We start from the raw sequence: 22394 nt of genomic DNA on the forward strand, positions 1-22394 counted from the left end.
TCTTACCTGCTCCTCATTTCTGAATGGGACGTCTACCAGACTAGTATTGTCTCCTAGGAGACTGAGATCCAGCTCACTGGGGCCTGCAGACAGACAGACAGACAGACAAACCATTACTTTAATAATATCTCCATGGAGTGTTACTTTGTGCATGCTTTTGTTCCAGCCAGGCATGAACACACCCGATGAAACACATTCTGGTCCGGACTGAATACCATGATAAGTTGACTCTTTGAAACAGGTGTGTTAGTGCAGGACTAGAACCAAAGCCTGCACACAGAGCAGCTCTACAGTCTTAAGGTATGGTCTGACTCTGTAGTTGGTGAATCACTGCATCATGACCCAGATTCAGATTTCAAGGAAGCAGCCTGAAAAGGCTTGTTGTATGAATCACAGTATTATGACTACAGCCCTGTCTATAGTATCATTATTATAACTACAGCCCTGTCTATAGTATCATTATTATGACTACAGCCCTGTCTACCTGTCTATAGTCATATCATTATTATGACTACAGCCCTGTCTATAGTCATATCATTATTATGACTACAGCCCTGCCTATAGTCATATCATTATTATGACTACAGCCCTGTCTATAGTCATATCATTATTATGACTACAGCCCTGTCTATAGTCATATCATTATTATGACTACAGCCCTGTCTATAGTCATATCATTATTATGACTACAGCCCTGTCTATAGTCATATCATTATTATGACTACAGCCCTGTCTATAGTCATATCATTATTATGACTACAGCCCTGTCTATAGTCATATCATTATTATGACTACAGCCCTGCCTATAGTCATATCATTATTATGACTACAGCCCTGTCTATAGTCATATCATTATTATGACTACAGCCCAGTCTATAGTCATATCATTATTATGACTACAGCCCTGTCTATAGTCATATCATTATTATGACTACAGCCCTGTCTATAGTCATATCATTATTATGACTACAGCCCTGTCTATAGTCATATCATTATTATGACTACAGCCCTGTCTATAGTCATATCATTATTATGACTACAGCCCTGTCTATAGTCATATCATTATTATGACTACAGCCCTGTCTATAGTCATATTGACCAAATCTGGAAGTCTACCCTATTCCCTATGCCCTACATAGGGCACTACTTTTATCCAGAGCCCAATAGTGCCACAAAAGTAGTGTGCTAAGTTGAACCTTTATTTAACTAGGCAAGTCAGGTCAGAACAAATTCTTTATTTACAGTGACGGCCTACCAAAAGGCAGAAGGCCTCCTGCGGGGACGTGGCCTGGGATTTTAAAAATTACAAATTAAAATAACATATATAAATATAGGACAAACCACACATCAAGACGAGACACCACAACACTACATAAAGAGAGACCTAAGACAACAACATAGCAAGGCAGCAACACATGACAGCACAGCATGGTAGCAGCACAGCATGTTAGCAACACAGCATGGTAGCAACACAGCATGGTAGCAGCACAGCATGGTAGCAGCACAGCATGGTAGCAGCACAGCATGGTAGCAGCACAGCATGGTAGCAGCACAGCATGGTAGCAACACAACGTTGTAGCAGCAGAAAACATGGTACAAACATTACTGGGCACAGACAACAGCGCAAAGTACAAGAAGGTAGAGACATCAACACAAGTAAATGTATATATAACGGTACTGCTCTCTCCTTGCCCCATCCTGGACTCGAACCAGGGACCCTCTGAACACAATGACAACTTCCACCCACGAAGCATTGCAGAACAAGGAAAGCCACTACTTCAAGGCCTCAGAGCAAGGAAAGCCACTACTTCAAGGCCTCAGAGCAAGGAAAGCCACTACTTCAAGGCCTCAGAGCAAGGAAAGCCACTACTTCAAGGCCTCAGAGCAAGGAAAGCCACTACTTCAAGGCCTCAGAGCAAGGAAAGCCACTACTTCAAGGCCTCAGAGCAAGGAAAGCCACTACTTCAAGGCCTCAGAGCAAGGAAAGCCACTACTTCAAGGCCTCCGATTGACGGGGGTGGAAAGAGTACTGAAATGTCCTACTGCAGTAGAGGTAAAATGACTGACTTTGGACTCTACAAGGTGTTGAAAGTGTACCACAGGGATGCTGGCCCATGTTGACTCCAATGCTTCCCACAGTTGTGTCAAGTTGACTGGATGCCCTTTTTGGGTGGTGGACCATTCTTGAAGGCCTCAGAGCAAACTGATACACGTGGCAAACCTGATACAGGAAAGCAAACTGATACACGTGGCAAACTGATACACGCGGCAAACTGATACACAAGGCAAACTGATACAAGGCAAACTGATACACTTGGCAAACTGATACACGCGGCAAACTGATACACAAGGCAAACTGATACACGTGGAAAAACTGAAATGACTACACACGGTAAAAACTGACTTTACACAAGGTGGCAAACTGATACACAGGGATGCTGGCCCAAAATGCTTCCCACAGTTGTGTCAAACTGGATGCCCTTTTTGGGTGGTGGACCATTCTGATACACGCGGCAAACTGATACACACGGCAAACTGATACACGTGGCAAACTGATACACACGGCAAACTGATACACGTGGCAAACTGATACACGCGGCAAACTGATACACACGGCAAACTGATACACGCGGCAAACTGATACACACGGCAAACATGAAATAAAAAACCCAGAAGCGTTGTAGTTCTTGACACAAACTGGTGCCCCTGGCACTTACTACCTCGTTCAAAGTCACTTACAAATATGTGTCCTGCCCATTCAATCGCTGAATGGCACACATACACAATCTATGTCTCAATTGTCTCAAAATCCTTCTGCAACCTGTCTCTTTCCTTTCATCTACAAATGATTGAAGTGGATTTAACACCTGACATCAATAAGGGATTAAAGCTTTCACCTGGATTCACCTGGTCAGTCTGTGTCATGGAAAGGTGTTCTTAATGTTTTGTATACTCACGTGTATAGCTTAGGTACACGAACATATTGTGCACTAATTTAGCCAGAGGTTTATTTAATAATAATGCATAATTCAAGATGGAGGAATAGGATGTTTTGATCAGCTGCAAATAGAGTCTGTTTATGTCCAGTAGTGTTCCAAATGGCACCCTATTCCCCATGGGGCCTTGGTGGTCAAAAGCAGTGCACTACGTAGGGAATAGGGTGCCATTTGGGACAAAGCCCAGGCTGTTTTGAACAGCTACGAATAGAGTCTGTTATTAGTGGACTATTGACTCTTATAAAACAAGGCTTTTAGAGAATTAAAATGGAGGAACGTTGTGAACTCTAATGCCATTCAGTCATATGTTGTGTCCAGGAACACATCTGATATCAGATGGCACACTATACCTTAAAGTGGACTACTTTTGGCCAGAGCAACGTAATGTCATAACAGTAGTGCACTATATAGGGAATTAGGGTGGCATAGGGTTCTGGTCTAAAGTAGTGCACTATGTAGAGAATAGGGTGGCATAGGGCTCTGGTCTAAAGTAGTGCACTATATAGGGAATAGGGTGACATAGGGCTCTGGTCTAAAGTAGTGCACTATATAGGGAATAGGGTGCCATAGGGTTCTGGTCTAAAGTAGTGCACTATATATGGAATAGGGCTCTGGTCTACAGTAGTGCACTATGTAGAGAATAGGGCTCTGGTCTAAAGTAGTGCACTATATATGGAATAGGGCTCTGGTCTATAGTGGTGCACTATATAGGGAATAGGGCTCTGGTCTATTGTAGTGCAGTATATAGGGAATAGGGCTCTGGTCTATAGTAGTGCACTATATAGGGAATAGGGCTCTGGTCTGTAGTAGTGCACTATATAGGGAATAGGGTTCTGGTCTATAGTAGTGCACTATATAGGGAATAGGGCTCTGGTCTATAGTAGTGCACTATATAGGGACTAGGGCTCTGATCTATAGTAGTGTACTATATAGGGAATAGGGCTCTGGTCTATAGTAGTGCACTATATAGGGAATAGGGCTCTGGTCTATAGTAGTGCACTATATAGGGAATAGGGCTCTGGTCTATAGTAGTACCACTATATAGGGAATAGGGCCTTGGTCTATAGTAGTGCACTATATAGGGAATAGGGCTCTGGTCTATAGTAGGACCACTATATAGGGAATAGGGCCCTGGTCTATAGTAGTGCACTATATAGGGAATAGGACCCTGGTCTATAGTAGTGCACTATATAGAGAATAGGGCTCTGGTCTAAAGTAGGGCACTATATAGAGAATAGGGCCCTGGTCTAAAGTAGGGCACTATATAGGGAATAGGGCTCTGGTCTAAAGTAGTGCACTATATAGAGAATAGGGCTCTGGTCTAGAGTAGTACACTATATAGAGAATAGGGCCCTGGTCTAAAGTAGGGTACTATATAGGGAATAGGGCTCTGGTCTAAAGTAGTGCACTATATAGAGAATAGGGCTCTGGTCTAGAGTAGTACACTATATAGGGAATAGGGCTCTGGTCTATAGTAGTGCACTATATAGGGAATAGGGCTCTGGTCTATAGTAGTGCACTATATAGGGAATAGGGCCCTGGTCTAAAGTAGTGCACTATATAGGGAATAGGGCCCTGATCTATAGTAGTGTACTATATAAGGAGTAGGGTGGCATTTGGGACGTAACCAGGGTATGTTTATTTTGGGAAAATATATTTATTTCAAAGTAAAAACAAACAAATACATTTTGTCAAATAGATTATGTACACTTTCATTCATACATTTTTGAAAGATATTACATCAAAACCCCCAGCTGCTAATAGTCTGTTTATAGTGGAAATATTGACTCTGTTTTCCAGACGTTTAGCTTCCATAACCGTCTGTAATCTGCTGCATTGATCTGTCTTGATGTGTTTTCTCTTTTAGTCCAGGCCATTTTTAGGTGATAACGTTCATTTTTTCATAAAAGCATGAAACTTGGTACACTTGTACAGTTTGGGGCCCTCAACATTTTCAGATGGCCGTGGCGGGTATTTTCCACTCCACCATACCCACACAGTGTATTTTCCATACCCACACAGTGTATTTTCCATACCCACACAGTGTATTTTCCATAACCACACAGTGTATTTTCCACTCCACCATAACCACACAGTGTATTTTCCACTCCACCATACCCACACAGTGTATTTTCCATACCCACACAGTGTATTTTATACCCACACAGTGTATTTTTCCATACCCACACAGTGTATTTTCCACTCCACCATAACCACACAGTGTATTTTCCATAACCACACAGTGTATTTTCCACTCCACCATAACCACACAGTGTATTTTCCATACCCACACAGTGTATTTTCCACTCCACCATAACCACACAGTGTATTTTCCATAACCACACAGTGTATTTTCCATATACCCACACAGTGTATTTTCCATAACCACACAGTGTATTTTCCATAACCACACAGTGTATTTTCCACTACACTATAACCACACAGTGTATTTTCCACTCCACCATAACCACACAGTGTATTTTCCACTCCACCATAACCACACAGTGTATTTTCCACTCCACCATAACCACACAGTGTATTTTCCACTCCACCATAACCACACAGTGTATTTTCCATAACCACACAGTGTATTTTCCATAACCACACAGTGTATTTTCCACTCCACCATAACCACACAGTGTATTTTCCATAACCACACAGTGTATTTTCCACTCCACCATAACCACACAGTGTATTTTCCATACCCACACAGTGTATTTTCCACTCCACCATAACCACACAGTGTATTTTCCATAACCACACAGTGTATTTTCCATAACCACACAGTGTATTTTCCACTCCACCATAACCACACAGTGTATTTTCCATAACCACACAGTGTATTTTTCCATAACCACACAGTGTATTTTCCACTCCACCATACCCACACAGTGTATTTTCCACTACACTATAACCACACAGTGTATTTTTCCACCATAACCACACAGTGTATTTTCCACTCCACCATAACCACACAGTGTATTTTCCATAACCACACAGTGTATTTCCACTCCACCATAACCACACAGTGTATTTTCCACTCCACCATAACCACACAGTGTATTTTCCATACCCACACAGTGTATTTTCCACTCCACCATAACCACACAGTGTATTTTCCATACATAACCACACAGTGTATTTTTCCACCATAACCACACAGTGTATTTTCCATAACCACACAGTGTATTTTCCACTACACTATAACCACACAGTGTATTTTCCACTCCACCATACCCACACAGTGTATTTTTCCATAACCACACAGTGTATTTTCCACTCCACCATAACCCACACAGTGTATTTTCCACTCCACATACCCACACAGTGTATTTTCCACTCCACCATAACCACACAGTGTATTTTCCATAACCACACAGTGTATTTTCCACTCCACCATAACCACACAGTGTATTTTCCATAACCACACAGTGTATTTTCCATAACCACACAGTGTATTTTCCATAACCACACAGTGTATTTTCCACTCCACCATACCCACACAGTGTATTTTCCACTCCACCATAACCACACAGTGTATTTTCTGTCATATCTGCTGAACCAAACATGAACACATAGAAGGTCATGTTTTGATGTTTACATCATAAACAGTCCAGGTTATTATTTAATGGTGGACTGCCACGATTCGCCAATTCTGACAACGTACACGATAGAATATTACGTTTTGTTTTGTTGGATTTTAACATTTTCTTTCGAGAAACATAATGCTTGAAAGTTATAGCTCAGTTTTTAGTAGTAATGCAGAATCAAACCATAATTATTCAGCTTTGTTTTTTTACTGAACATGTACTCATGGAGTCAGCCATTGACACCAGGCCAAGGCAGGAACCAGTAGGATTCCTCATGGGACAAGGATGTAGGGTCCCCTTTCCCCACTTCAGGGTACCCACAGTAGGCCTTTCTTTATACAACAGAATACTTTTCACCAAGGATAAAATGAATGAATAGAAACAATTACCCCAATTACCCCTACTCCTATAAATATAGCCTACTCCTATAAATATAGCCTACTCCTATAAATATAGCCTACTCCTATAAATATAGTCTACTCCTATAAATATAGCCTACTCCTATAAATATAGTCTACTCCTATAAATATAGCCTACTCCTATAAATATAGTCTACTCCTATAAATATAGCCTACTCCTATAAATATAGCCTACTACTATTAAATATAGCCTACTCCTATAAATATAGTCTACTCCTATAAATATAGTCTACTCCTATAAATATAGCCTACTCCTATAAATATAGCCTACTACTATTAAATATAGCTGACTAAATATAGCCTACTCCTATAAATATAGCCAAATATAGATATAGCCTACTATAAATATAGCCAACTAAATATAGCCTACTCCTATAAATATAGCCGACTAAATATAGCCTAGTCCTATAAATATAGCATAGTCCTATAAATATAGCCTAGTCCTATAAATATAGCCGACTCCGATAAATATAGCTGAATAAATATAGTCTACTCCTATAAAAATAGCCGACTAAATATAGCCTACTCCTATAAATATAGCCTACTCCTATAAATATAGCCTAGTCCTATAAATATAGCATAGTCCTATAAATATAGCCTAGTCCTATAAATATAGCCGACTCCGATAAATATAGCTGACTAAATATAGCCTACTCCTATAAAAATAGCCGACTAAATATAGCCTACTCCTATAAATATAGCTGACTAAATATAGCCTACTCCTATAAATATAGCTGACTAAATATAGCCTACTCCTATAAATATAGCCTACTCCTATAAATATAGCCTAGTCCTATAAATATAGCATAGTCCTACAAATATAGCCTACTCCTATAAATTTAGCCGACTAAATATAGCCTACTCCTATAAATATAGCCGACTAAATATAGCCGACTCCTATAAATATAGCATACTAAATATAGCCGACTCCTATAAATATAGCCTAGTCCTATAAATATAGCATAGTCCTACAAATATAGCCTACTCCTATAAATTTAGCCGACTAAATATAGCCTACTCCTATAAATATAGCCGACTAAATATAGCCGACTCCTATAAATATAGCATACTAAATATAGCCGACTCCTATAAATATAGCATACTAAATATAGCCTACTCCTATAAATATAGCCTACTAAATATAGGCTACTCCTATAAATATAGCCGTCTCCTATAAATATAGCCGTCTCCTATAAATATAGCCTACTCCTGTAAATATAGCCTACTCCTGTAAATATAGCCTACTCCTGTAAATATAGCCTACTCCTGTAAATATAGCCTACTCCTGTAAATATAGCCTACTCCCTGTAAATATAGCCTACTCCTGTAAATATAGCATACTAAATATAGCCTACTCCTGTAAATATAGCATACTAAATATAGCCTACTCCTATAAATAAAGCCGAATCCTATAAATATAGCCTACTGTGTAGAATGAATCATCATTATTAAAGGAACATGAGGTGCCAGCAGCGAACTGTTGTCCTTTCCTGTGCATGTTTTTCATGCTAGACATTTTCGTTTTTACAGAACGAATCGCTAATTCTGTTCTGCATCTTCTGAACTAATCGGACTGATGAATTGTAATTTTCACATAGTCAGGCCCGGGAACATTTTTAAACGTGAACCTAGTTTTTGTTTGTTGTTGTTGAACAGGTGTGCTGTCTTGATTTGATCACTCTGTTGTCACAGAGAATTTCCCTGTGCCAGCAGGAAATGCAAATTATACTGTGTTTGAGGTTTCTAGGGTTTGTGGTTTCCATTTTAAAAGGACAGACTTGACTTGCCCTAATGAAAATTTTAATCCCTACGGCGTTGTCTATTCATTATTATCCACATCATGTTTCTCAATTCCTGTTGCAGCAGGATTATTAGCATGTTGTGAGGGGCGGGGTCGAATTATGAATGCAGATCAGTATGTAGCACCCTCGCTACAGTGGTTATTGGTTAACATCTAATCTATCCTCGTTATGGTGGTTAACATCTGGTCTACCCTCGTTATGGTGGTTAACATCTGGTCTACCCTCGTTATAGTGGTTAACATCTGGTCTATCCTCGTTATAGTGGTTAACATCTGGTCTATCCTCGTTATAGTGGTTATAGTGGTTAACATCTGGTCTATCCTCGTTATAGTGGTTAACATCTGGTCTATCCTCGTTATGGTGGTTATTGGTTAACATCTGGTCTACCCTCGTTATGGTGGTTAACATCTGGTCTATCCTCATTATAGTGGTTAACATCTGGTCTATCCTCATTATAGTGGTTAACATCTGGTCTACCCTCGTTATAGTGGTTAACATCTGGTCTATCCTCGTTATAGTGGTTAACATCTGGTCTATCCTCGTTATAGTGGTTAACATCTGGTCTATCCTCGTTATAGTGGTTATAGTGGTTAACATCTGGTCTATCCTCGTTATAGTGGTTAACATCTGGTCTACCCTCGTTATAGTGGTTAACATCTGGTCTATCCTCGTTATGGTGGTTATTGGTTAACATCTGGTCTATCCTCGTTATAGTGGTTAACATCTGGTCTATCCTCGTTATAGTGGTTATAGTGGTTAACATCTGGTCTACCCTCGTTATAGTGGTTAACATCTGGTCTATCCTCGTTATGGTGGTTAACATCTGGTCTATCCTCGTTATAGTGGTTAACATCTGGTCTATCCTCGTTATGGTGGTTAACATCTGGTCTATCCTCGTTATGGTGGTTATTGGTTAACATCTGGTCTATCCTCGTTATGGTGGTTATTGGTTAACATCTGGTCTACCCTCGTTATGGTGGTTAACATCTGGTCTATCCTCGTTATGGTGGTTAACATCTGGTCTATCCTCGTTATAGTGGTTAACATCTGGTCTATCCTCGTTATAGTGGTTAACATCTGGTCTATCCTCGTTATAGTGGTTAACATCTGGTCTATCCTCGTTATAGTGGTTATAGTGGTTAACATCTGGTCTATCCTCGTTATGGTGGTTAACATCTGGTCTATCCTCGTTATGGTGGTTAACATCTGGTCTATCCTCGTTATGGTGGTTATTGGTTAACATCTGGTCTATCCTCGTTATGGTGGTTATTGGTTAACATCTGGTCTATCCTCGTTATAGTGGTTATTGGTTAACATCTGGTCTATCCTCGTTATAGTGGTTAACATCTGGTCTATCCTCGTTATGGTGGTTATTGGTTAACATCTGGTCTATCCTCGTTATGGTGGTTATTGGTTAACATCTGGTCTACCCTCGTTATGGTGGTTAACATCTGGTCTATCCTCATTATAGTGGTTAACATCTGGTCTATCCTCATTATAGTGGTTAACATCTGGTCTATCCTCGTTATAGTGGTTAACATCTGGTCTATCCTCGTTATAGTGGTTAACATCTGGTCTATCCTCGTTATGGTGGTTATTGGTTAACATCTGGTCTACCCTCGTTATGGTGGTTAACATCTGGTCTATCCTCGTTATGGTGGTTAACATCTGGTCTATCCTCGTTATGGTGGTTACCATCTGGTCTATCCTCGTTATGGTGGTTATAGTGGTTAACATCTGGTCTATCCTCGTTATGGTGGTTATGGTGGTTATAGTGGTTAACATCTGGTCTATCCTCGTTATGGTGGTTAACATCTGGTCTATCCTCGTTATGGTGGAGGTTAACATCTGGTCTATCCTCGTTATGGTGGTTAACATCTGGTCTATCCTCGTTATAGTGGTTAACATCTGGTCTATCCTCGTTATGGTGGTTATTGGTTAACATCTGGTCTATCCTCATTATAGTGGTTAACATCTGGTCTATCCTCATTATAGTGGTTAACATCTGGTCTATCCTCGTTATGGTGGTTATTGGTTAACATCTGGTCTATCCTCGTTATGGTGGTTAACATCTGGTCTATCCTCGTTATAGTGGTTAACATCTGGTCTATCCTCGTTATAGTGGTTAACATCTGGTCTATCCTCGTTATAGTGGTTAACAGCTCGTCTATCCTCGTTATGGTGGTTATTGGTTAACATCTGGTCTATCCTCGTTATGGTGGTTATTGGTTAACATCTGGTCTATCGTTTTAGTGGTTATAGTGGTTAACATCTGGTCTATCCTCGTTATGGTGGTTAACATCTGGTCTATCCTCGTTATGGTGGTTATTGGTTAACATCTGGTCTATCCTCGTTATGGTGGTTATTGGTTAACATCTGGTCTACCCTCGTTATGGTGGTTAACATCTGGTCTATCCTCGTTATAGTGGTTAACATCTGGTCTATCCTCGTTATAGTGGTTAACATCTGGTCTATCCTCGTTATGGTGGTTATTGGTTAACATCTGGTCTACCCTCGTTATGGTGGTTAACATCTGGTCTATCCTCGTTATGGTGGTTATTGGTTAACATCTGGTCTATCCTCGTTATGGTGGTTAACATCTGGTCTATCCTCGTTATAGTGGTTAACATCTGGTCTATCCTCGTTATGGTGGTTATTGGTTAACATCTGGTCTATCCTCGTTATGGTGGTTATTGGTTAACATCTGGTCTACCCTCGTTATGGTGGTTAACATCTGGTCTATCCTCGTTATAGTGGTTAACATCTGGTCTATCCTCGTTATAGTGGTTAACATCTGGGTTATGGTGGTTACCATCTGGTCTATCCTCGTTATTTTAGTGGTTAACAGCTCGTCTATCCTCGTTATGGTGGTTATTGGTTAACATCTGGTCTATCCTCGTTATGGTGGTTATTGGTTAACATCTGGTCTACCCTCGTTATGGTGGTTAACATCTGGTCTATCCTCGTTATGGTGGTTAACATCTGGTCTATCCTCGTTATGGTGGTTATTGGTTAACATCTGGTCTATCCTCGTTATGGTGGTTATTGGTTAACATCTGGTCTATCCTCGTTATGGTGGTTATTGGTTAACATCTGGTCTACCCTCGTTATGGTGGTTAACATCTGGTCTATCCTCGTTATGGTGGTTAACATCTGGTCTATCCTCGTTATGGTGGTTAACATCTGGTCTATCCTCGTTATGGTGGTTAACATCTGGTCTATCCTCGTTATGGTGGTTATTGGTTAACATCTGGTCTATCCTCGTTATAGTGGTTAACATCTGGTCTATCCTCGTTATAGTGGTTAACATCTGGTCTATCCTCGTTATAGTGGTTATTGGCCAAATGACCAGAATGAATGTGTTTAGGGAAGGACCTCGTTTTGAGTGGATCCTGTGTTATTGTTTTACTGCTATTGAGTGTCATGGCTGGTTTCTGTGTTATTGATATTGAGTGTCATGGCTGGTTTCTGTGTTATTGTTTTGTTGATATTGAGTGTCATGGCTGGTTTCTGTGTTATTGTTTTGTTGATATTGAGTGTCATGGCTGGTTTCTGTGTTATTGTTTTGTTGATATTGAGTGTCATGATTAGTTGATGTGTTATTGTTTTGTTGATATTGAGTGTCATGGCTGGTTTCTGTGTTATTGTTTTGTTGATATTGAGTGTCATGGCTGGTTTCAGTGTTATTGTTTTGTTGATATTGAGTGTCATGGCTGGTTTCTGTGTTATTGTTTTGTTGATATTGAGTGTCATGGCTGGTTTCTGTGTTATTGTTTTGTTGATATTGAGTGTCATGGCTGGTTTCTGTGTTATTGTTTTGTTGATATTGAGTGTCATGGCTGGTTTCAGTGTTATTGTTTTGTTGATATTGAGTGTCATGGCTGGTTTCTGTGTTATTGTTTTGTTGATATTGAGTGTCATGGCTGGTTTCTGTGTTATTGTTTTGTTGATATTGAGTGTCATGGCTGGTTTCTGTGTTATTGTTTTGTTGATATTGAGTGTCATGATTAGTTGATGTGTTATTGTTTTGTTGATATTGAGTGTCATGGCTGGTTTCTGTGTTATTGTTTTGTTGATATTGAGTGTCATGGCTGGTTTCTGTGTTATTGTTTTGTTGATATTGAGTGTCATGATTAGTTGATGTGTTATTGTTTTGAATTGTTAGTGATGATCTCTTTTCTTGCCAGTTTCCTATTTTCTTCCGTTTTGTTCTACTTTTGTTGTTATTGGCCCGTTTCTTCTGTTGGTGTTTTACTTCTATAAACTAAACCTACTTTCTGGGACTTAACGTACCTCCCTTCTCAGACCTTTAGTTTTAGGCTGGAGACCTTAACGTGGTTGAGTTTGGGACAGGTGGATGGTGTCGAAGGTGCAAAACGTGCTATTCTGGGATGGGGGTGATAGGGCTTTCCTCAGGATAGGGGGAGACTTTCATAGGGGAGGGACAACGGAGGACAGATAGATGCATTGTACATCTCGGATACAGCTATGACTAGCAGCTTGATTAGCATGGTACTTTATGGTTGTAACAGCATTCAGAGGTGGAAGAAGGATCAGACCAAAGCGCAGCGTGGTTAGTGTTCATGATGATTTATTCAAAACGAACTGAACACTGAAATACAAAACAATAAACGATGTGAACAAAACGAAAACCGAAACAGTACCGTGTGGCCCAAACACTCACACGGAAACAAACACCCACAAACCAAAAGTGAAACCCAGGCTACCTAAGTATGATTCTCAATCAGAGACAACTAACGACACCTGCCTCTGATTGAGAACCATACTAGGCTGAACTCAAAACCCCAACATAGAAAAACAAACAGACTGCCCACCCCAACTCACGCCCTGTCCATACCTAAACAAAGAATAAAAATAACAGAACTATGGTCAGAACGTGACAATGGAAGTCATTTTAAATGATGTATGGTAAGTGGTGACATAACTACAGCTAGTTATAGTTGTAATGGTTTAGCAGATAATAAGAAAATCAGTATTTACCTGGCTAAAAGAGAGAATATAATATATATTGTTTACAGGAAACTCACTCTACATCTATACATGAAGTTGTGTGGAAACACGGAATTGGGGGAGGGGGGGGGTGAAATGTACTTCTTAGAAAATATTGAGGTTATCAAGCAACAAACAATCCTAATATTATGGTGGGAGATTATAACACGGTTATAAGTACTTCAATGGAGCGCAAAGGAAACAGTACAAACTATCACCATCATGCATTTCAATTCATTTAAAATGCCATGTGTCTCTATGAATTACCATTAAAATGCCACGTGTCTCTATATGAATTACCATTAAAATGCCACGTGTCGCTATATGAATTACCATTAAAATGCCACGTGTCTCTATATGAATTACCATTAAAATGCCATGTGTCTCTATATGAATTACCATTCAAATGCCACGTGTCTCTATATGAATTACCATTCAAATGCCACGTGTCTCTATATGAATTACCATTAAAATGCCACGTGTCTCTATATGAATTACCATTAAAATGCCACGTGTCGCTATATGAATTACCATTAAAATGCCACGTGTCTCTATATGAATTCCCATTAAAATGCCACGTGTCTCTATATGAATTCCCATTAAAATGCCATGTGTCTCTATATGAATTGCCATTAAAATGCCACGTGTCTCTATATGAATTCCCATTAAAATGCCATGTGTCTCTATATGAATTGCCATTAAAATGCCACGTGTCTCTATATGAATTACCATTAAAATGCCACGTGTCTCTATATGAATTCCCATTAAAATGCCACGTGTCTCTATATGAATTACCATTAAAATGCCACATGTCGCTATATGAATTCCCATTAAAATGCCACGTGTCTCTATATGAATTCCCATTAAAATGCCACGTGTCTCTATATGAATTCCCATTAAAATGCCACGTGTCTCTATATGAATTCCCATTAAAATGCCACGTTTCGCTATATGAATTACCATTAAAATGCCACGTGTCTCTATATGAATTCCCATTAAAATGCCACGTGTCTCTATATGAATTCCCATTAAAATGCCACGTGCCTCTATATGAATTTCCATTAAAATGCCACGTGTCTCTATATGAATTACCATTAAAATGCCACGTGTCTCTATATGAATTACCATTAAAATGCCACGTGTCTCTATATGAATTACCATTAAAATGCCACGTGTCTCTATATGAATTACCATTAAAATGCCATGTGTCTCTATATGAATTGCCATTAAATCTGGAGACAAACATAATGGGGCTGTATTCCAATCTGCTTTTTAAGGAGCTACACATTTGCATGCTGAGAATGTTGTGGTAATATTAGGTCAAACTTAAATATAACATTGTTGAAATGTTCGTGAAATGTTCCCGAGGACCTCCAAGACAAGGTGAAATGTTTATTGCGTGAATATGAAATGGAATATTATGTTAAACAATAAAACAAATATACTATGAACGTCATCAAAAAACAGACTTATTTGGATATTGTGGAAGATTGTGTAAAGCATTTTGATGTCTGGATGAAAAGTGTGCCCAAAGTAAACTGCCTGTTACTCAGGCCCAGAAGCTAGGATATGCATATTACTAGTAGATGTGGATAGAAAACACTGTAAAGTTTATAAAACTGTTAACATTATGTCTGTGATTATAACACAACTAATATGGCAGGCAAAAAACCCGAGGTCAAACCATCCCCCGCAAAATATGTTCAGCCTCCCACTGTTTTCATGTTTAATATGAAGGGAAAACTCCCATACTGCAGTTCCTAGGGCTTCCACTAGATGTCAACAGTCTTTAGAGAGTTTCAGGCTTTTTTTTGGAAAAATTAGCTAGAATTTGTAGTTTTTCTAGGTGGCTCCCATTTTGGCTGTAGTGTTTTCATGCGCGTGGATGAGAGCGCGTTCATCTTGTTTATCTCTAGTAAAGACAATAACGATTCCCCATCTTAAATTGTATCGTTTATTTACATATTAGGGTACCTGAGGTTTGATTATAAACGTTGTTTGACTTGTTTGGATAAGTTTATTGGTAAAATTTGGGATTCATTGTGTATGCATTTTGAAGGAGGGAAACCAGGGGATTATTGAATGAAGCGTGCCAGCTAAACTGAGTTTTTATGGATATAAAGGACTTTATCGAACAAAAGGACCTTTTGGAGTGCCAACAGATGAAGATAATCAAAGGTAAGGAATTTATTTTATCGCTATTTCTGACTTTCGTGGAGCACCTGCCTGGTTGAATTGTTTTTAATGCTTTTGTGTGTGTGTGTGGGGTGCTGTCCTCAGATAATCACATTGTGTGCTTTCGCTGTAAAGCCTTTTTGAAATCTGACACAGCGGCTGGATTAACAAGAAGTTAAGCTTTTGTCTTATCTATTACACTTGTATTTTCATGAATGTTGAACATGACTATTTCTGTCATTTGAATTTCGCGCTCTGCAATTTTCACTGGATGTTGTTGAGGTGGGTCGCTAGCTCCACACCTAGCCACAAAGAACAGACTAAATATGTTCTGGGAATGTTCTTGTGACATCAGGTGAATGTTTTTTTTTGCACCATAAAATAAACATTGTAGAATCATCCATACAATGAACTACTCGTTTCATGTCCTGCCACAACATCTCAATTGGGTTTAGGTCTGGACATTGACTAGGTTGAGTGTGATGTCTTTCAGAGTCCTGGCAAATGTGACAGTCACTTTGTAGAGGTGTACCTGGTAATAGAGGCTTTCCAAATGGTTGCATTTACCCGCTGTATGGTGGCAACGGTGAAAGTATTTTTGTGGTAGCAGGTTGGAGATAACCATTCTTGAGTTGGGAATGTGGAAGAGGCTTTTTCAATCACTCCCTTGAGTGCTGTGGCTACCCTTTCCAAGGTCATTTGTTCCGGTGTGAATGATGATGTGGCTAGGAGGACCCTAGTCGCTCCTTACACAGCAGATCCAGGTCACGTCGACTGCTAAGGCAGCAGAGTTTAGCCCCTTTGTCTTTCGGTTAAGTGTTTCTTCTCATCAATGTATTTCCCATTTTAGAATCTATGAGAAGCTTTGGCTTTTGTCTGTCCTCAGTGGGGATCGGAGGGTTGACAGGGGGCAGTTGGGTTGGTGGGTCCTGTATTGTCTGTCCTCAGTGGGGATCGGAGGGTTGACAGGGGGGCAGTTGGGTTGGTGGGTCCTGTGTTGTCTGTCCTCAGTGGGGATCGGAGGGTTGACAGGGGGCAGTTGGGTTGGTGGGTCCTGTGTTGTCTGTCCTCAGTGGGGATCGGAGGGTTGACAGGGGGCAGTTGGGTTGGTGGGTCCTGTGTTGTCTGTCCTCAGTGGGGATCGGAGGGTTGACAGGGGGCAGTTGGGTTGGTGGGTCCTGTGTTGTCTGTCCTCAGTGGGGATCGGAGGGTTGACAGGGGGCAGTTGGGTTGGTGGGTCCTGTGTTGTCTGTCCTCAGTGGGGATCGGAGGGTTGACAGGGGGCAGTTGGGTTGGTGGGTCCTGTGTTGTCTGTCCTCAGTGGGGATCGGAGGGTTGACAGGGGGCAGTTGGGTTGGTGGGTCCTGTGTTGTCTGTCCTCAGTGGGGATCGGAGGGTTGACAGGGGGCAGTTGGGTTGGTGGGTCCTGTGTTGTCTGTCCTCAGTGGGGATCGGAGGGTTGACAGGGGGCAGTTGGGTTGGTGGGTCCTGTGTTGTCTGTCCTCAGTGGGGATCGGAGGGTTGACAGGGGGCAGTTGGGTTGGTGGGTCCTGTGTTGTCTGTCCTCAGTGTGGATCGGAGGGTTGACAGGGGGCAGTTGGGTTGGTGGGTCCTGTGTTGTCTGTCCTCAGTGGGGATTGGAGGGTTGACAGGGGGCAGTTGGGTTGGTGGGTCCTGTGTTGTCTGTCCTCAGTGGGGATCGGAGGGTTGACAGGGGGCAGTTGGGTTGGTGGGTCCTGTGTTGTCTGTCCTCAGTGGGGATCGGAGGGTTGACAGGGGGCAGTTGGGTTGGTGGGTCCTGTGTTGTCTGTCCTCAGTGGGGATCGGAGGGTTGACAGGGGGCAGTTGGGTTGGTGGGTCCTGTGTTGTCTGTCCTCAGTGGGGATCGGAGGGTTGACAGGGGGCAGTTGGGTTGGTGGGTCCTGTGTTGTATGTCCTCAGTGGGGATCGGAGGGTTGACAGGGGGCAGTTGGGTTGGTGGGTCCTGTGTTGTCTGTCCTCAGTAGGGATCGGAGGGTTGACAGGGGGCAGTTGGGTTGGTGGGTCCTGTGTTGTATGTCCTCAGTGGGGATCGGAGGGTTAACAGGGGGCAGTTGGGTTGTTGGGTCCTGTGTTGTATGTCCTCAGTGGGGATCGGAGGGTTGACAGGGGGCAGTTGGGTTGGTGGGTCCTGTGTTGTCTGTCCTCAGTGGGGATCGGAGGGTTGACAGGGGGCAGTTGGGTTGGTGGGTCCTGTGTTGTATGTCCTCAGTGGGGATCGGAGGGTTGACAGGGGGCAGTTGGGTTGGTGGGTCCTGTGTTGTCTGTCCTCAGTGGGGATCGGAGGGTTGACAGGGGGCAGTTGGGTTGGTGGGTCCTGTGTTGTCTGTCCTCAGTGGGGATCGGAGGGTTGACAGGGGGCAGTTGGGTTGGTGGGTCCTGTGTTGTCTGTCCTCAGTGGGGATCGGAGGGTTGACAGGGGGCAGTTGGGTTGGTGGGTCCTGTGCTGTCTGTCCTCAGTGGGGATCGGAGGGTTGACAGGGGGCAGTTGGGTTGGTGGGTCCTGTGTTTTCTGTCCTCAGTGGGGATCGGAGGGTTGACAGGGGGCAGTTGGGTTGGTGGGTCCTGTGTTGTCTGTCCTCAGTGGGGATCGGAGGGTTGACAGGGGGCAGTTGGGTTGGTGGGTCCTGTGTTGTCTGTCCTCAGTGGGGATCGGAGGGTTGACAGGGGGCAGTTGGGTTGGTGGGTCCTGTGTTGTCTGTCCTCAGTGGGGATCGGAGGGTTGACAGGGGGCAGTTGGGTTGGTGGGTCCTGTGTTGTATGTCCTCAGTGGGGATCGGAGGGTTGACAGGGGGCAGTTGGGTTGGTGGGTCCTGTGTTGTCTGTCCTCAGTGGGGATCGGAGGGTTGACAGGAGGTAGTTGGGTTGGTGGGTCCTGTGTTGTATGTCCTCAGTGGGGATCGGAGGGTTGACAGGGGGCAGTTGGGTTGGTGGGTCCTGTGTTGTCTGTCCTCAGTGGGGATCAGAGGGTTGACAGGGGGCAGTTGGGTTGGTGGGTCCTGTGTTGTCTGTCCTCAGTGGGGATTGGAGGGTTGACAGGGGGCAGTTGGGTTGGTGGGTCCTGTGTTGTCTGTCCTCAGTGGGGATCGGAGGGTTGACAGGGGGCAGTTGGGTTGGTGGGTCCTGTGTTGTCTGTCCTCAGTGGGGATCGGAGGGTTGACAGGGGGCAGTTGGGTTGGTGGGTCCTGTGTTGTCTATCCTCAGTGGGGATCGGAGGGTTGACAGGGGGCAGTTGGGTTGGTGGGTCCTGTGTTGTCTATCCTCAGTGGGGATTGGAGGGTTGACAGGGGGCAGTTGGGTTGGTGGGTCCTGTGTTGTCTGTCCTCAGTGGGGATCGGAGGGTTGACAGGGGGCAGTTGGGTTGGTGGGTCCTGTGTTGTCTATCCTCAGTGGGGATCGGAGGGTTGACAGGGGGCAGTTGGGTTGGTGGGTCCTGTGTTGTCTGTCCTCAGTGGGGATCGGAGGGTTGACAGGGGGCAGTTGGGTTGGTGGGTCCTGTGTTGTCTGTCCTCAGTGGGGATCGGAGGGTTGACAGGGGGCAGTTGGGTTGGTGGGTCCTGTGTTGTCTGTCCTCAGTGGGGATCGGAGGGTTGACAGGGGGCAGTTGGGTTGGTGGGTCCTGTGTTGTCTGTCCTCAGTGGGGATCGGAGGGTTGACAGGGGGCAGTTGGGTTGGTGGGTCCTGTGTTGTCTGTCCTCAGTGGGGATCGGAGGGTTGACAGGGGGCAGTTGGGTTGTGTGGTCCTGTGTTGTCTGGGTTGTGTGGTCCTGTGTTGTCTGTCCTCAGTGGGGATCGGAGGGTTGACAGGGGGCAGTTGGGTTGGTGGGTCCTGTGTTGTCTGGGTTGTGTGGTCCTGTGTTGTCTGTCCTCAGTGGGGATCGGAGGGTTGACAGGGGGCAGTTGGGTTGTGTGGTCCTGTGTTGTCTGGGTTGTGTGGTCCTGTGTTGTCTGTCCTCAGTGGGGATCGGAGGGTTGACAGGGGGCAGTTGGGTTGTGTGGTCCTGTGTTGTCTGGGTTGTGTGGTCCTGTGTTGTCTGTCCTCAGTGGGGATCGGAGGGTTGACAGGGGGCAGTTGGGTTGGTGGGTCCTGTGTTGTCTGTCCTCAGTGGGGATCGGAGGGTTGACAGGGGGCAGTTGGGTTGGTGGGTCCTGTGTTGTCTGGGCTGTGTGGTCCTGTGTTGTCTGTCCTCAGTGGGGATCGGAGGGTTGACAGGGGGCAGTTGGGTTGTGTGGTCCTGTGTTGTCTGTTGACAGGGGGCAGTTGGGTTGGTGGGTCCTGTGTTGTATGTCCTCAGTGGGGATCGGAGGGTTGACAGGGGGGCAGTTGGGTTGTCTGTGTTGTCTGGGCTGTGTTGTCCTGTGTTGTCTGGGCTGTGTGGTCCTCTGTTGTCTGGGCTGTGTGGTCCTCTGTTAGCTGGGCTGTGTAGTCCTCTGTTAGCTGGGCTGTGTGGTCCTCTGTTAGCTGGGCTGTGTAGTCCTCTGTTAGCTGGGCTGTGTGCTCCTCTGTTAGCTGGGAAGCGTATTGTTCTGTACTCCGTGCAGTGCTGTTTTTCATATTTAAAGGGTACTATTCTGTGATGACTTCTGCACAGGGGGAAGCCAGGGGCTGTGATGCTCTGCTGCCAAGGGCTTTCACACCTCTCACTTCACACCTCTGTCCTGTCCAAGCTTGGTAGTTTAGTAGCCTGAAGTCAGCGTCAAGTCTTTATAGACCACAAAATGTTTAGAGATGATTGTCTTTTACTTTTTTTCAGAAGGACCTTCACCACTTTTATATGATTCACTCAGTGAAAATCCAGGTTTATCGTAAAAGCTCATAGTCTCTCTCGGTCTCTCTCTCTCTCGGTGTCTCTATCTCGGTCTCTCTCTCACACTCACAGAGCCTTGGGCCAGCACTACAGGAAGCTGACTAATTCTTCAGCATCCTACTGTGTCCTTCAGTACAGAGCTGTCTGGCTGTCTGACTGACCCCATGTGTGTGGGTGTGTGTAAAGCAAAGCGAGGCTTGATGATGGGAAAGAAAAGGGCTTTTCATTCATCTGATTTCATTTATTTGCATGTCCAGCCCTTATATTTATCATTGGGTTAATGCGTATATCGTCCTCCTCTCTCTGCTACTGACTCCTACTGTGTGTGTGTGTGTGTGTGTGTGTGTGTGTGTGTGTGTGTGTGTGTGTGTGTGTGTGTGTGTGTGTGTGTGAGAATTTCTTCCTCTCTCGGTTGAGGGTATATAGGCAATTTTGTGTACACGCATGAGTTTGTGGTTATTGGCGTCACGTCTGGAGGAAACCTGGCACCATCCCGAAGGTGAATACAACAGGTGTAGTAGACCTTACAGTGAAATGCTGAATACAACAGGTGTAGTAGACCTTACAGTGAAATGTTTACTTACAGGCTCTAACCAACAACGCAGTTCAAGAAATAGAGTTGCGACAACAGGACAGAATGAGGAAGTAGGTAGTAGTTTGGAGGAGTTAGAATGTATATTTCCTTGCTATAGAATAGAGCTGGTTACTGTACCTAGAGACTTTCAGCAATTGCGCTAAGATAACAGTATGCTAATGTAACCGATGTGAAATGGCTAGCTAGTTAATGGTGGTGCGCGCTAAATAGCGTTTCAATCAGTGACGTCACTTGCTCTGAGACCTTGAAGTAGTGGTTCCCCTTGCTCTGCAAGGGCCGCGGCTTTTGTGGAGCGATGGGTAACGATGCTTCGTGGGTGACTGTTGTCTGTGCGCCCGGGCGAGGGGACGGACGTTAAGTCTATTCAGTTACACTAACTTCAATGATCTCGAAATCTCACTGTATCCCTTCAATGTTGCTCTAATCTGGACATCTTTCATTCCACTCATTATTCAATCCCTCTCCTTTCCCTTGCATCTCTTCCACAGGTCATGGAAGAGATGTGTTGTCCGTCAATCTACCTCTACCTGGTCAAATAAGGGCTCATCATAAGAGCTGTGCATCCTCCAAAGACAGAGGTTTGAGCGGAGGAAGACCATGGAGTCATTGATAAATAGTATACGTTAGAATACGGGTTAATAAGTTGTTCTTACCAACGACAGGTAGTTTGGAGGGAAACAGCTTGTTGTCCACTGTCATGCTGATGTCACAAAACACTTCCTCCTCGTCTCGGTCTGCATCCAGCTGGAGAGGAAATGACAACAGCAGGGTTTAACCATCACATCTACTGACATCTACAGGGTTTAACCATCACATCTACTGACTACAGCAGGGTTTAACCATCACATCTACTGACTACAGCAGGGTTTAACCATCACATCTAATGACTACAGCAGGGTTTAACCATCGCATCTAATGACAACAGCAGGGTTTAACCATCACATCTACTGACTACAGCAG

The 22394-nt window shown here is 43.4% G+C and overlaps 1 protein-coding gene across 1 annotated transcript in view; it reads right to left on the minus strand.

The window, feature by feature from the left end:
- LOC121844590 (adenylate kinase isoenzyme 1-like) overlaps positions 1–22178 on the minus strand; it is a gene marked incomplete at its 5' end in the record, with an annotated part of 97289 nt that extends 75111 nt beyond the window's left edge. The window contains 2 exon segments of the mRNA XM_042314854.1: positions 7–83; positions 22088–22178. Coding sequence (XP_042170788.1) covers positions 7–83; positions 22088–22133 — 123 coding nt within the window.
- Positions 22179–22394: the final 216 nt, after the last annotated feature.

The sequence above is a fragment of the Oncorhynchus tshawytscha genome, unplaced genomic scaffold (genome assembly GCF_018296145.1).
Source record: "Oncorhynchus tshawytscha isolate Ot180627B unplaced genomic scaffold, Otsh_v2.0 Un_contig_5516_pilon_pilon, whole genome shotgun sequence".
In the NCBI taxonomy this organism is placed as follows: Eukaryota; Metazoa; Chordata; class Actinopteri; order Salmoniformes; family Salmonidae; genus Oncorhynchus; species Oncorhynchus tshawytscha.